General features: G+C 39.5%; 1 protein-coding gene across 1 annotated transcript in view; it reads right to left on the bottom strand.

The window, feature by feature from the left end:
- Window positions 1-10,792, bottom strand: part of MRPL48 (mitochondrial ribosomal protein L48) — a 65,205-nt gene extending 54,413 nt beyond the window's left edge. Inside the window, exons 1-2 of the mRNA XM_064576944.1 lie at window positions 10,280-10,792; window positions 6,239-6,415 (exon numbers count right to left, since the gene is read on the bottom strand). Coding sequence (XP_064433014.1) covers window positions 6,239-6,340 — 102 coding nt within the window. The 5' untranslated portion in view covers window positions 6,341-6,415; window positions 10,280-10,792. The remainder of the gene's footprint in view (window positions 1-6,238; window positions 6,416-10,279) is intronic.
- Window positions 10,793-13,402: the final 2,610 nt, after the last annotated feature.

Below are 13,402 nucleotides of genomic sequence, written 5' to 3' on the forward strand. Positions count from 1 at the left end.
GCCTTTAAAAACAAGGAAATCCTGTCATTTGTGACAACATAGATGAAACTGAAGGACATTATGCTAAATGAAATAAGACAGGCACGGAAAGATAGGTACTATATATATATGTTTTGTTTGTTTGTTTTGAGAGAGAGAGCATGCAAGGGCGTGGGGGGGAGGGCGGGGGAGGGAGGGAGGGGCAGAGGGAGAGAGATAATCTTAAGCAGGCTCCACAAGGGGCTCTGTCTCACAGCCCTGAGATCGTGACCTGAGCCAAAATCAGACGCTTAACCGACTGAGCCACCCAGGGGCGCCACTTATACATGGAATTTAAAATAGCTGGACTCAGGGGTGCCTGGATGGCTCAGTCGGTTAAGCATCTGCCTTCAGCTCAGGTCATGATCCCATGATCCCATTGTCCTGGGATTGAGCCCTGAGCCCTTCAACAGGCTCTCTGCTCAGCAGGGAGCCTGCTTCTCCCTCCCCCTCTGCCTACTGCTCCTCACTGCTTGTGCTCTCTCCCTGTCAAATAAATAAATAAAATCTTTAAATTTTTTTAAAATTTTTAAAATAAAATAAAATTGTTAGACTCATAGAAGCAGAGTATAGATTGGTGGTTAGCAGGCATTTGAGCGGCAGTTGGAAGCAGAATGAGGAAGTGTTGGTCAAAGCGTACAAAGTTCCAGTTATGCAGGGATAAATTAAGCTTAGAGATCTAATGTACAGCATGATGACTACAGCTAATAATACTGTACTGAATACTGAAAATATGCTAAAAGAGTAAATTTAGGTGCTCTCATCACAAAAGATAACTATTTGAGGAATTGATATGTTAACTAGCCTGACCATAAGTAATCATTTCACTTGTATGTCAAATCATCATATTGTACACCTTAAATATATACAATTTTTAAAAGATTTCATTTATTTATTTGACACATAGAGAGAGACAGCGAGAAAGGGAACACAAGCAGGGGGAGTGGGAGAGGGAGAACCTGGCTTCCCGCTGAGCAGGGCGCCCGATGCAGGACTCGATCCCAGGACCCTGAGATCATGACCTGAGCCACGAAGGCAGACACTTAATGACTGAGCCACCCAGGCGCCCCAATATATACAATTTTTAAGTGGCTGATAGAAATCAGTAGGGAAGCCAAGTCATAAACAAATAATTATAAAGCAATGATGAATTTTAATTACAGAGATATACACATAAACTCTGTGTATGAAGGGAATACCTAGTCACATAAAGTCAACATCAAGTGAAATAACGAATATGCAATTATTGTTATTGTTGCTGTTATTATTATTGCTGCTACTGTTTTGATGTTATTATTGTTGTTTTTAGCAAAGCTAAGATGTAAAACCTGGTAAATATAAATGGGGCTTCAGTGATAGGGAGTTTTCTTTATTGTTAGAAACCCTGTCAGGATCCCTTATCCTATTGGGGTGCCTGGATGGCTCACGTTGACCATCTGACTCTTGATTTCGGCTCCGGTCATGATCTTGGGATTGTGGGATCAACAGACTTCAGGCTCCTTGCTCAGTGGGGAGTCTGGTGGATTCTCCCTCTCCCTCTCCTTCTGCCCCTTTCCCTCTCCCTCTGCCTCTCCCCATGCTCTCTTTCTCTTTCTCTCTCTCATAAATAAATAAATAAATAAATAAATAAATAAATAAATAAATAAATAACTCTATCTTTTTTTAAAATCCCTTATCCTATTTTTTTATTTTTTTATTATTTTTTTAAAAGATTTTATTTATTTATTTGACACAGAGAGAGAGATAGAGAGCACAAGCAAGGGGAGCAGCAGACAGAGGGAGAGGGAGAAACAGGCTCTCTGCTGAGCAGCCTGATGCGGGGCTTAATCCCAGGACCCTGGAATCATGACCTGAGCCGAAGGCAGCCACTTAACCAACTGAGCCACCCAGGTGCCCCTATCCTATTTTTTTTTAAATCAATTTTTCCTATGACGAAATTCCAAGGAGCTACAAAGGACTGTGTAGGTAAATCTATGTCCCCCAAAGGTAGCCCTTAACCCTTTGGGGGCAGAGTTGTTAAGAGATCATCTAAAGAGACAAATTCACAGTTAAGTGATACTCTGAGCATAATGCATTGTGCATAGTGGCCACTCAATAGAAGGTAGTTATTATCAATTATTATGAGGCAATTAAATGTTGGAAAGGCTCACTTAGAGTCAATCAACTTTTTTTTTTTTTTAAGTTTACTTATTTCTTTTAGTAATCTCTATACCCAATATGGGTCTCAAACTCACAACCCCAAGATCAAAAGTCGCATGCTCCATCGACTGAGCCAGCCAGGTGCCCTTCAATCAGCTTTTATATCGAGGTTAGAAGAGAGATCCCCATGTCCTGTGCTAGCCACTGAAATAAATTAATCAGATAGGATCTCAGTCCTTGAGGAACTCACAATCAAATATGTGAAAGAGACACTAACAAATAATACATAGTATAGTAGATGAAAGAGCAGAATTGTGTGCAAAGTATTGGGACAACAAAGAGATGGCAATTAATTCTGCCTGGACAAATAGCAGACAAGTCATACCTCCTCCATCACAGTGACTGGTCTTTGCCTGCATGTGAATCCAAAAGCTGTTGAGATTTTAGAAGTATATTTTTAAATAGAAAAAAAATCTGTCAAGTTCCTAGTTTGTGTCAGGTCAGGTCCTTTCAGGTACATGGTTTCATTCAACACTCCCAATAACTGTGTGAAGTTGAGAATGACTCACTCATTTCATAGATGAGGAACAGAGGCACGAAGAAGTTACCTAGTTAACATAAGTCACACTGCAAGTGATGACCTATCTGATTTCAGCACCTGTGTTCCTTCTGTTGCACGGGACTGCAACTATAGGTTTCCAAAAGGGCAGAATGGCTAGGCCAGAGAGTTTCTTTCCTTGTCTAGTCCAGGTAAATGCAACCGGGTAAGACACAAACCCATCTTTGTGTTGTTCATATACTCTGAAGAGGGAGAAAGCAGAGGGGAAGAGAGATAAGAAGGAAGAAAAGGATGATTAATTCTGTTAGCAAAGCACAAGGATTCTCAAGACAACTAGAATACTTTAAAAGGTCCGGAATCTAGGACCCAAAAGGAAGGTGAAATCAACATATATGGATGTAAAGACACCATAGCAATATCTTTTAATGTGTCAGAATGGATATTATTGTTGCCAAGCTCTGCTGATGATGTCATGTGTTATAAAGGAATATCATATAGATGTGGCCAGAAATCCTTGCATATCAATAATTCTGTAGTTTCTCTGGCTTATTTTGTCTCTAGCCTTTAAAAACTAAGCCTCCCATGGAGAAATCAAGACAGCTCACCAAATCCCTCCTGACTTCCCCAGTGGGAGAAACAGAAGAAAAGGGGTCAAACATTTGAATGCCACCTGTAAAGGCTGCCTGAAGCAAATCCTTTGTGTTTACATTCTGCATAGTTTTGCCTTCATGATGAGTGGATATTAGAAGAGAGGCAGCTAAGATGGTAGGGCTAAGGAAGAGAGAACTGAATAGTAAATTGTGATCACTTCACTTTAAAAAAATGGTTGACAATGACAAATGACATTCTTAATGCTGCCATGAGAGTAATATTTCTAAATACAAATATAGCCATGTCACTTCCCTGCCCAAGAACATTTGATGCTCCACACACACTAACTATAGCAGTGGTGTCCAACAGAACTTTCTACAAACATGTAAATGTTCAATATCTGCTCTGTCCAATATGGTAGCTACTAACCACATGTGGCGTTTGAGCACTTGAACTTGAAATGTGACTAGTGCAATCTAGGAAATGGATTTTAATTTAAATTTTATCTTAAATAGCCATTTGTGGCTAGTGGCTCCCTATAGTAGCCTATAGGATCAAATCCAAACTCTTGAATAAGACCTACTGAGGGGCACCTGGCTGGCTCAGTCAGAGGAGCATGCAACTCTTGATCTCAGGGTCGTGGGCTTGAGCCCCACTTTGGGTATCGAGATTACTTAAAATAAATAAATAAGACTAAAAAAAAAAAAAGAAAGACTAACAATGAGAAAAATCTTTAAAAAAAACCATACTCTTTACTCTCTACTCCTACCTACCTATCCAGCTTCATTTCCCACTCTTTTCAACAGAATATTAGTCCCAGTCAAAACAAATTTCTATAATTCTTTAATCATGACATACTCTATCATATCTTCATATCTCCCTGCCTTTGTACCTCAGTTATTTTTGCTGAAATGACCTTTCTTTACTCACCCACCTGGAAAATCCCAACTCCTCTTTCAGGACACAAGTCAAATGTTACCTTTTATATTTAGCCTCTTGCATCCACTTCACAGAAATGGTGTGGTCCCTGTGGTCCCTCCACCGTGCTTACACAGCCCCCTTTTCATGCCCTCAACACAGTGTATCATAACTATTTGCTCACTTGTATATCTTGCCCACTAGATTGTGAGCATTTTTAAAGGAGTAATTTTTTTTACTTCAAAGATTGACCAAAGATATTATTGTGTTTATTGTTTTGTACTTTTCATTTGTACTTTTGTACAACTTACATGAATGTTACGCAATTTTAGCAAAGTTATGATAGGTAAGTTTTCTCACTTTGTAGATAAAAAAACCAAGGGGAAGAAGATAGATGGCTTGCCTAAGCTTAAAAACTTATACATGGCAAAAAACAGGGTAATGTATATTTCTAGCTCTGGATGTTCCTTCTGATGATCAACAACACCAAAACCAAATTAGAAGCTCTGAGATCCTCCAATTGCCAACCCTAAATCTCAAACCAACACTTGGTAAACTGGCATTTACACAGTACACATGAATTTGGGCCACAAGCAACTTTACTGAGGAACTAACAATGAAGTCAGTCTTTTCCCAGATAAGAATGGAAGCTAAATGCACTGAAACGCCAACTTCTTTCACGTTGTAAATTTCCCCGTCCCCCTCCAGACAGATGTTTCTCAATATTTACTTTGTCTTTTTTTTTAAAGATTTTTAAATTTATTTTTTATTTTTTTAAAGATTTCATTTATTTGACACAGAGAGAGAGAGCACAAGCGGCGGAGGAGGGGCAGGAGAGGGAGAAGCAGGCTGAGCAGAGAGCCCAATGTGGGGCTCATCCTAGGACCCTGGAATCATGACCTGAGCCGAAGGCAGACGTTTAACGACTGACCCACCCAGGCGCCCCAAGATTTTTTTTATTTTTAAGTAGTCTCTACACCCAGTGTGGGGCTGGAACTCACAACCCTGAGATCAAGAGTCACACTCTGGCTCTACCAACTGAGCCAGCCAGGTGCTGCAACTTCATCTTATACTTAGTCCTGAGCAGCGTATTCTTAAAGGAGTATTCTTCATTTTTCTTTGTATCCCAATACTTTGGCACAAGTCATAGAACATAATTAGGTTCCAATAAATATTGAATGAAATAATGAATGAAAGAATATTTAAAAGTTCTTAGAGGTAATTATGGAGTTTAGATTTTTCCAAGATTTTGCACCATCAAAAAAGCCTGGAGGAACTTTGCCTTTCTGGCTTTATTTTTACAAGTCAACCTTCTATAACAGCTTTAAAAAAAAGAAAGAAAAAAAAAAAACAACCCCGATCCAGTCCACAGCACAACCACATCAGAGAAAGCCTTAGGGAAGAAGAGAGAATAAAGGGAGGCCCTTTTGAAGAATATGTTTGATCTCAGATTAAACTTCCTTTAAAGTAATAATTCTATGGCACCCTATCATAAAGTTCCCCAAAGGTGCCAAATAGTTCTAGTTTATGGCTAAAATAAAAATATATGCATTAAACTCCCTTCAATTGAGAGCTATTTTAGCTTCAGTAGAACTTTTCTGCTTCTATTTTTTGGTATGGTTTTGGTACAAAGAAAATCATACTTACAAGGAAAAAAAAAAAAAAAGATAAAAGGCCAGAGGTGAAAGAGAGCTGGCTACCAAAGAAAAGCCAGAAAGGAATGATGCTGACTCCACAGCCTGTACTTAACCAGGAATTCTCTGCTTGTGCAGAGTTGGGCCCAGAGAGCAGGGATTGCCCAACCCTGGAGAAATGGAGAAAGGATGATGAAAGAGGCTGCAAGAGGGAAGCTCAAGTGGTTAGTGAGATCACAGAAGGCTGTAAGAAGGGAGGTTACAAAGAACCACTTATGAAGCAACTAGGTATGCAACTCAGTCAATCTTTCCAGAAGCCCAGAACCTGTGTTCAGGTTGGTCCAACCCAGCCTCTAGCACAGGGATACTGGCAAAGTACCTGCTGCACAAAGCTCCTCCAGCACAGGGACACAGCAATACTTGGACACTGGGAGGCTATCTTCTTCCCCCTCCTTCTATAGCTTGCTCCATTACTTGACATTAGAAAAGCTTTTCTTATGGTGTAGGAAGAATCCTTTGTGTTGCTGCTATCCAAGCCCCAGATATCGAATGTATACTGGAAAAAAAAAAACAACAACAACAGAAAAAACATAATTTCACTCTAGTAAATTACTCATAGTCTCTAGTGTAATTCTCCTGCTTGGCATCTTGGGATTAGGAGACACAGGTGCAGATTTTACAAGATCATGATGTGGGGGGAAAAAAAGAATCATGATGTGGATGCAAATTTTGAAATAAATTCCTCAGAAGAGAGTATTACCTCCTTGACCTACTGAGATAGGAATTTTTAACTTCCATCTTCTCCAACTATCCTATGTCTTTTTTTTTTTAAAGATTTTATTTATTTATTTTGAGAGAGAGAATGAGATAGAGAGCATGAGAGGGGGGAGGGTCAGAGAGAGAGGCAGACTCCCCGCTGAACAGGGAGCCCAACGTGGGACTCAATCCGGGACTCCAGGATCATGACCTGAGCCAAAGGCAGTCGCTTAACCAACTGAGCCACCCAGGCACCCTATCCTATGTCTTTTTTAAAAAGACTTATTTATTTATTTATTTGAGAGAGAGAGAGAGCATGCATGTGCATGTGAGCCGGGTGGGGGGGGGGGTGGCGGCAGGCGGTGGGATAAGCAGACTTCCACTGAGCAGGGGGCTCCTTCCAGGACACCAGGATCATGACCTGACACTTAACTGACTGAGCCACCCAGGTGCCCCTCCTCTCTTATGTCTTTATTTGAATGCCTTATCCTTTTTACCTCTATTTTCACAGCCTTCTACCTGAACTACTGTGCTGGCCTTCTAATCTACAAACCTTCAGTCTTATCCCCATTCCAGTTTATTTCCAAAAGCAGTCTTCCTGAAGCACATATTATGAGGATTATGATTTAACAAACAAAATAAATCAAATCAAACAAAACCTTCCATAACTACTTATAGCCCTCTCTAATTTAACAACACACTCCTTACCTTGACATTCATTGCTCTCATGATCCATCTCCAATTTACCATTCTAACCACTTCTATCACATACCCATTGCTCCTACTACACTGATAACTCTGTCCAACATATTTTCCTATCCTGCAGATTATACTAAATGTTCACATTTAAGATTACTTTCCTATGGTAGCTATCATGAAAAGCAGAATTAGTTCTAGATAGATTTATTTTGAGACTTTTGATGCGTTTCGCCAAACTTTATTTCAGAGGCATCAAATCCTCTTGTTGTCACATCTTCACAAGCATTGCATATTAATATATTTGAAAACTTTCTAAATTTGGTAAGTAAAAAATTATATTTAAAAAATCTTGGGGCGCCTGGGTGGCTCAGTCATTGGGTGTCTGCCTTCAGCTCAGGTCATGATCCTAGGGTCCTGGGATCAAGCCCCACATCGGGTTCCCTGCTCCACGGGAGGCCTGCTTCTCCCTCTGCTTCTGCCCCTGCTTGTGTTCCCTCTCTCGCCGTCTCTCTCTCTGTCAAATAAATAAACAAAATCTCAAAAAAAAATTTTTTGTGAATGGATAAAGAAAATGTGATATATATATATATGTTATGTATAATTATTATTCAGGCATTAAAAAAAAGGAAATCCACGGGCGCCTGGGTGGCTCAGTTGGTTAAGCGACTGCCTTCGGCTCAGGTCATGATCCTGGAGTCCCTGGATCGAGTCCCGCATCGGGCTCCCTGCTCGGCAGGGAGTCTGCTTCTCCCTCTGACCCTCCCCCTTCTCATGTGCTCTCTCTCATTCTCTCTCTCTCAAATAAATAAATAAAATCTTAAAAAAAAAAAAAAGGAAATCCTGCCATTTGTGGTAACAGATTGACTGCTCAGTGAAATCAGTCGCACAGAGAAAGACAAATACTATATGATCTCACTTATACAGAGAATCTTAAAAAACAAAACATCTCAAAAAACAAACTCATAAATACAGAGAACAGATTGGTAGTTGCCAGAGGCAGGGGTGGGTAGGGGGATAGACGAAATGGGTAAAGGTGGTCAAAAGGTACAAACTTCTAGTTACAAAATAAATAAGTCCGGGGGAATGTAATGTATAACCCGGTGACTATAGTTAATAATACTGTCTGTATATTTGGAAGTTGCTAAGAGAGTGTATCTTAAAAGTTCTAGTCATAAGGAAAAACATTTATAACTATGTGTGGTGATGGACGTTAACTAAACTTATTGTGGTGATCATTCCCCGGTATATACATATATTGAATCATTGTTATATACCTGAAACTAATATATTATGTTATATATCAATTATATTTCAATAAAAATAAATCTTTGTGAATTGGTAGTTCATAAATTCTGTTTTCCTTTTTGGTTTTTAGTATGGCTGAACTTTCTCCCATGCTTTGTTATCCAATTGTATTTCCTTTATGAATTGCCTGTTCATGTCTGTTACCTATTTATCCTTTGGGGTCTTAATACTTTCATTCCTGCAAGCTCAGCCTTTTATACACACTCTTACATTTTAGGAAGCAGCTTATGTTCAAGGAAAGAGCACCATACTAGAGAACATGAAAAACTACCATTATGTGACAAGGAGCAAGTAATTTCTATTTTATACACCTCAAATCTGTACCCAAATCTATGTACCCAAATCTATAAAATGAGGATGATGCAATAGAGGCTCCAGGATCAAGGAAAGGTCAAGTGAAGGGGGCTACCCTTCAAAACTCCTGATTTCTGCTTTATCTAGAAGAGCTTCCTTTTTATCCATTGTCATATATGTGTGTTTATTTATATAAAATATAAATATACAATATAGTATGTGAATTATATAAATATATAATTGTATATATGTATAAATTACATATATTATATATGTGTGTGTATATACATACACACATATATATAAATTCCTAAAGCCCATCCATCTCTAATGGCCATGGATTCCTTTATTCTGCCATAGATAGAGTGTAACCAGTTAAAGAACAATTCTGTGGTTATTTCCATTTTATAGATGAAGAAACTAAGGCTCAGTCCAAGTGAATAAATTATTCAAGTCTGGCTAAGAGGACCTTCCAACTCTGGATACTTCTACCTTTGGTGAAAGTTTGGATTTGTTTCTTCAGAATCCTTACCACTTCAAGGTATAATGATTCTGAGTTTCTCAAGACTGTAGAGCCTTAAGACTGCAAAGTCTCTGAAGGCTCTAAAATCTTCTAATTCTTGTTGAATAACTTACGAAGGGAAGGGAAGGTTGTGGAATAGCCAGCTCTTAGCTAGCTCCCCTCTACCTGCCCCACGTCCAACTGGCTATTTATTCACTTCAAGTTCCAAATGTTTAAGCGACCATGGGGGAAATATGAAAATTATAGTTCATTCATTCATGGAATAGTTTATGCTATGCATAGAATTAAAATGACAAAGAAAAATACTTAGTGTGTAACAAACAACAGATAACTTTATGCAACATTGTCCCAATTGTGTTAAAATAGATACACAGTGGGGGGAAAAGGGGGGAAGAATGACAAACGGTAATCTTGATTGATTCTGGTTAGTGGGATACGTCATTTAAAAAAATTTTTTTACCCCTATCTTTTAAATTATTTTTTATTTTTATAATCAGGGGAAAAAATGTTTTAAGTTCGAAAGTGTGAGGACACACCTGGAGCCGTCAATTTGTCTCAGAGTTGGGATGTGGAGATGAGTCATCTTAAAAGGAGAGCGAGGGGACAGCGGGGCTTTGACTAGGGCTGCCTTTGAAAGGGAGGGACAAGCACTAGATAGGGTGAGCGCTGATCAACTCAGCCGGAGTTCAAACCGGAAGCGCTGACGGTGGCACCCTACCGGGCAAAATCCAGCCGCAAAAGCCGGGAATAACGTGGCAGCCGCAACCCGACCTCAAGGCCCGCCAGACCCAAACCACCCGCACCGCCCCCCAGCCGACGCCCTGGCTAGTTCCCGCCCCTTACCTCTCCCCATTGGTCGGCTGAAGCTTCTTGGTTTCCGGGGCCCGCCCCTCTGGGGCCTGCGAGAGGTGGGACGCTCCCTCCCCCACTTCCACAGGGGCAGCCATGCTGAGAGTGGCGGGCGGAGGGGGGTGGGACTGCTGGCTCTTTCCGCCACCGCAGCCGTACCCTCCCAGTGTTTCTCCGCCGCGCGCTATGGGGACCCGGTGGAAAGAGTGATTTACCACTTGGGAGCTGGGCGTCTGTGTGAAGTGCTGAGGTTTCCTGCACTGTCTCCAGTTCCCTGGAGGCAGGTGGCTTTTAGTTTTCTAGAGGTGATGTCATCACAAAACCTTTCCAAGGTCCTAATGCCCGTGGTTAGGATCTCAGAGCCATTGAAAATCACAGATCCTTAGAGATAGGATGACCATATAATTTATTGTCCGACCTAAATAGCTTTGAGACCCTAAGAGGATGCTATTAATAATTACGATCGGCACAACAGTCTTAACTGTGGGCTGTTCTGGAACTTAAATAGCCACCCTACTTAGAACTGGTCCCAGGGCCAGCTCTTTTTTTTTTTTTTTTTTTTCTTTTCTTTTTTTGAATTGTGGTAAAGGTATTTAACAAAATTTTTCATTTTAATCATTTTTAGGTGTATAATCCAGTGGCATTAATTTTATTCACAATGTTGTGCAACTTTCATCATTATTTCCAAAATTTTTCATCACCCTAAATGGAAACTACCCATTACCCACTCCTATTAGCCCCTGATACTCTTTTCTGTTTCTTTGAATTCACCTATTTTTGATATTCACATGTCCTAAGTGGAAAATTATGCACTTTTCTCCTTTTGTGTTTACCTTCTTTTAGCATGATGTTTTCAAGGTTCATCCATGTTGTAGCTTGTATCAGTACTCCATTCTGTTTTATGGCTGAATAATACTACATTGTATGGATATAACACATTTGTTTATTCATTCATCAGTTGATGGGCACTTGGGTTGTTTCTACCTTTTGACTATTATGAATGCAACTATAAACACTTTCATTCAAGTATTTGACTCTGTGCTTTCAATTCTTTTGAGTATATATACTTAGGAGTGGAATTGCTGGATCATATGGTAATTCTCTGTTTTAACATTTTGAGGAAATGCTGTGCTATTTTTCACAGTACCTGGACCATTTTATATTACCACCAGCAATGTATGAGGGTTCCAATTTCTCCAACACTTGTTACTTTCCTTTTTTTGTCTTTAGTTTTTATGGCTATCCCGGTAGGTGTAAAATGTTACCTCATTGTAGTTTGGGTTTGCATTTACCTTATGACTAATGATGTTGAGCACCTTTTCTAGTGCTTATTGGTCATTTTTATATCTTTTCTGGAGAAATTTCCATTCAGGTCCTTTGCCCATTTTTGAACTGTTGAATTGTAGTTTTTTAATTTTTTTAAAAGTTATTTATTACTATTGCAAATATTTTCTCTCATTTTGTGGATTGTCTTTTCACTCATTTTAGTGTCTTTGATGCACAAAAGTTTTTAATTTTAGTCAAATCCAATTTATCTATTTTTTTCTTTTGTTGTCTGTGCTTTTGGTGTCATATTTAAGAAACTATTGCCAAATGCAAAGTCATGTGGCCCATCTCATTTTACAGATGGAGAAATTGAAATGTACAGGGGGAAAAGCCTGAGTACTCAAGGTCACTCTAAGTTAATAACAGCTGGGACTAAAATCTGAGTTCTTTTTTTTCTTTCTTTTTTAAAGATTTTATTTATTTATTTGAGAGAGAGAGCATGAGCAGGGTGAAGAGCAGAGGGAGAAGCAAGCTCCCCGCTGAGCAGGGAACCCGATGCAGGGCTCGGTTCCAGGACCCCAAGATCATGACCTGAGCCGAAGGCAGATGCTTAACTGACTGAGCCACCCAGGTGCCCCTAAAATCCGAGTTCTATTCACAACCAGTGATAAATAAAAGAAAACACACACTTAAGAAAATCATTGAGTGGAGTTTTACCTTCAGTAATAAAATAATAGAATAGAATCTTTAGGACAACTTTGCTCCTAGACTAAACAGAAAAGGCTGTATATATAGTTCAAATTATTATGATAATAGACAACTCTGATTGGATAATTTGGGGGTCAGTATTAAACAAACAAATGAAAGTTGATAAACAGGATCCTGGCTTACTTCAGGACATAACATCTATAGAATGGCACTTTGATTCATAGCCTGGGAAACTAGGATTTAGAAATCTAAATCTGAGGTGCCTGGGTTGCTCAGTGGGTTAAGCGTCTACCTTCAGCTCAGGGCATGATCTCGCAGTCCTGGGATTGAGCCCACATCGGGCTCCCTGCTCAGCGGGGAGTCTGCTTCTCCCTCTCCCTCTGCCCCTCCCCACTGCTCATGCTTGCTCTCTCTCTCTTTCAAGTAAATAAATAAAATATTAAAAAAAGAAAGGAAGGAAGGAAGGAAAAGAGAGAGAGAGAAAGAAAGAAAGAGAAAAAGAAAGAAAGAAAGAAAGAAAGAAAGAAAGAAAGAAAGAAAGAAAGAAAGAGAAAGAAAGAAAGAAAAAGAAAGAGGAAAGAAAAAAAGAGAAACCTAAGTCTTTCCTGGCTGAGTTACTTGAGGAGCTTCCTATTGAAGCCAAGAATCAAAATGTCAATTTCACACACACAAAAAAATGTCAATTTCACTTTAATTTTTTCACCAGTGCTTATTAATAGAAATTCCCTTGGAGGCCCTTAAGCGTCTGCCTTTGGTTCAGGTCATGATCCCAGGGTCCTGGGATTGAGCCCTACATTGGGCTCCCTGCCCTGCGGGAAGCCTGCTTCTCCCTCTCCCACTTCTCCTGCTTGTGTTCCCTCTCTCGCTGTGTCTCTGTCAAATAAATAAAATCTTAAAAAAAAAAAAAAAATATATATATATATATATATATATAGAAATTCCCTTCCAAAAGTTGGCTTTTTAAAAATATTGGGCACCCATGTCTGAAGTTTAAAATCCTCTTATTCAACAAATATCAATAGAGAACTTTAAGTCTTTATTCTTATATTATCCACTGATTTGTAAATACTGGGAATTTCTCTTTCTCGGACATTGACAGGGTATACTCTGTTAGGACTTAAACAAGTCTAGTCCTTCTATCAT

This window comes from Mirounga angustirostris, unplaced genomic scaffold (genome assembly GCF_029215605.1).
Source record: "Mirounga angustirostris isolate CCGP_5_RB_7025 unplaced genomic scaffold, mMirAng1.0.hap1 SCAF_13, whole genome shotgun sequence".
NCBI classification, from domain to species: Eukaryota; Metazoa; Chordata; class Mammalia; order Carnivora; family Phocidae; genus Mirounga; species Mirounga angustirostris.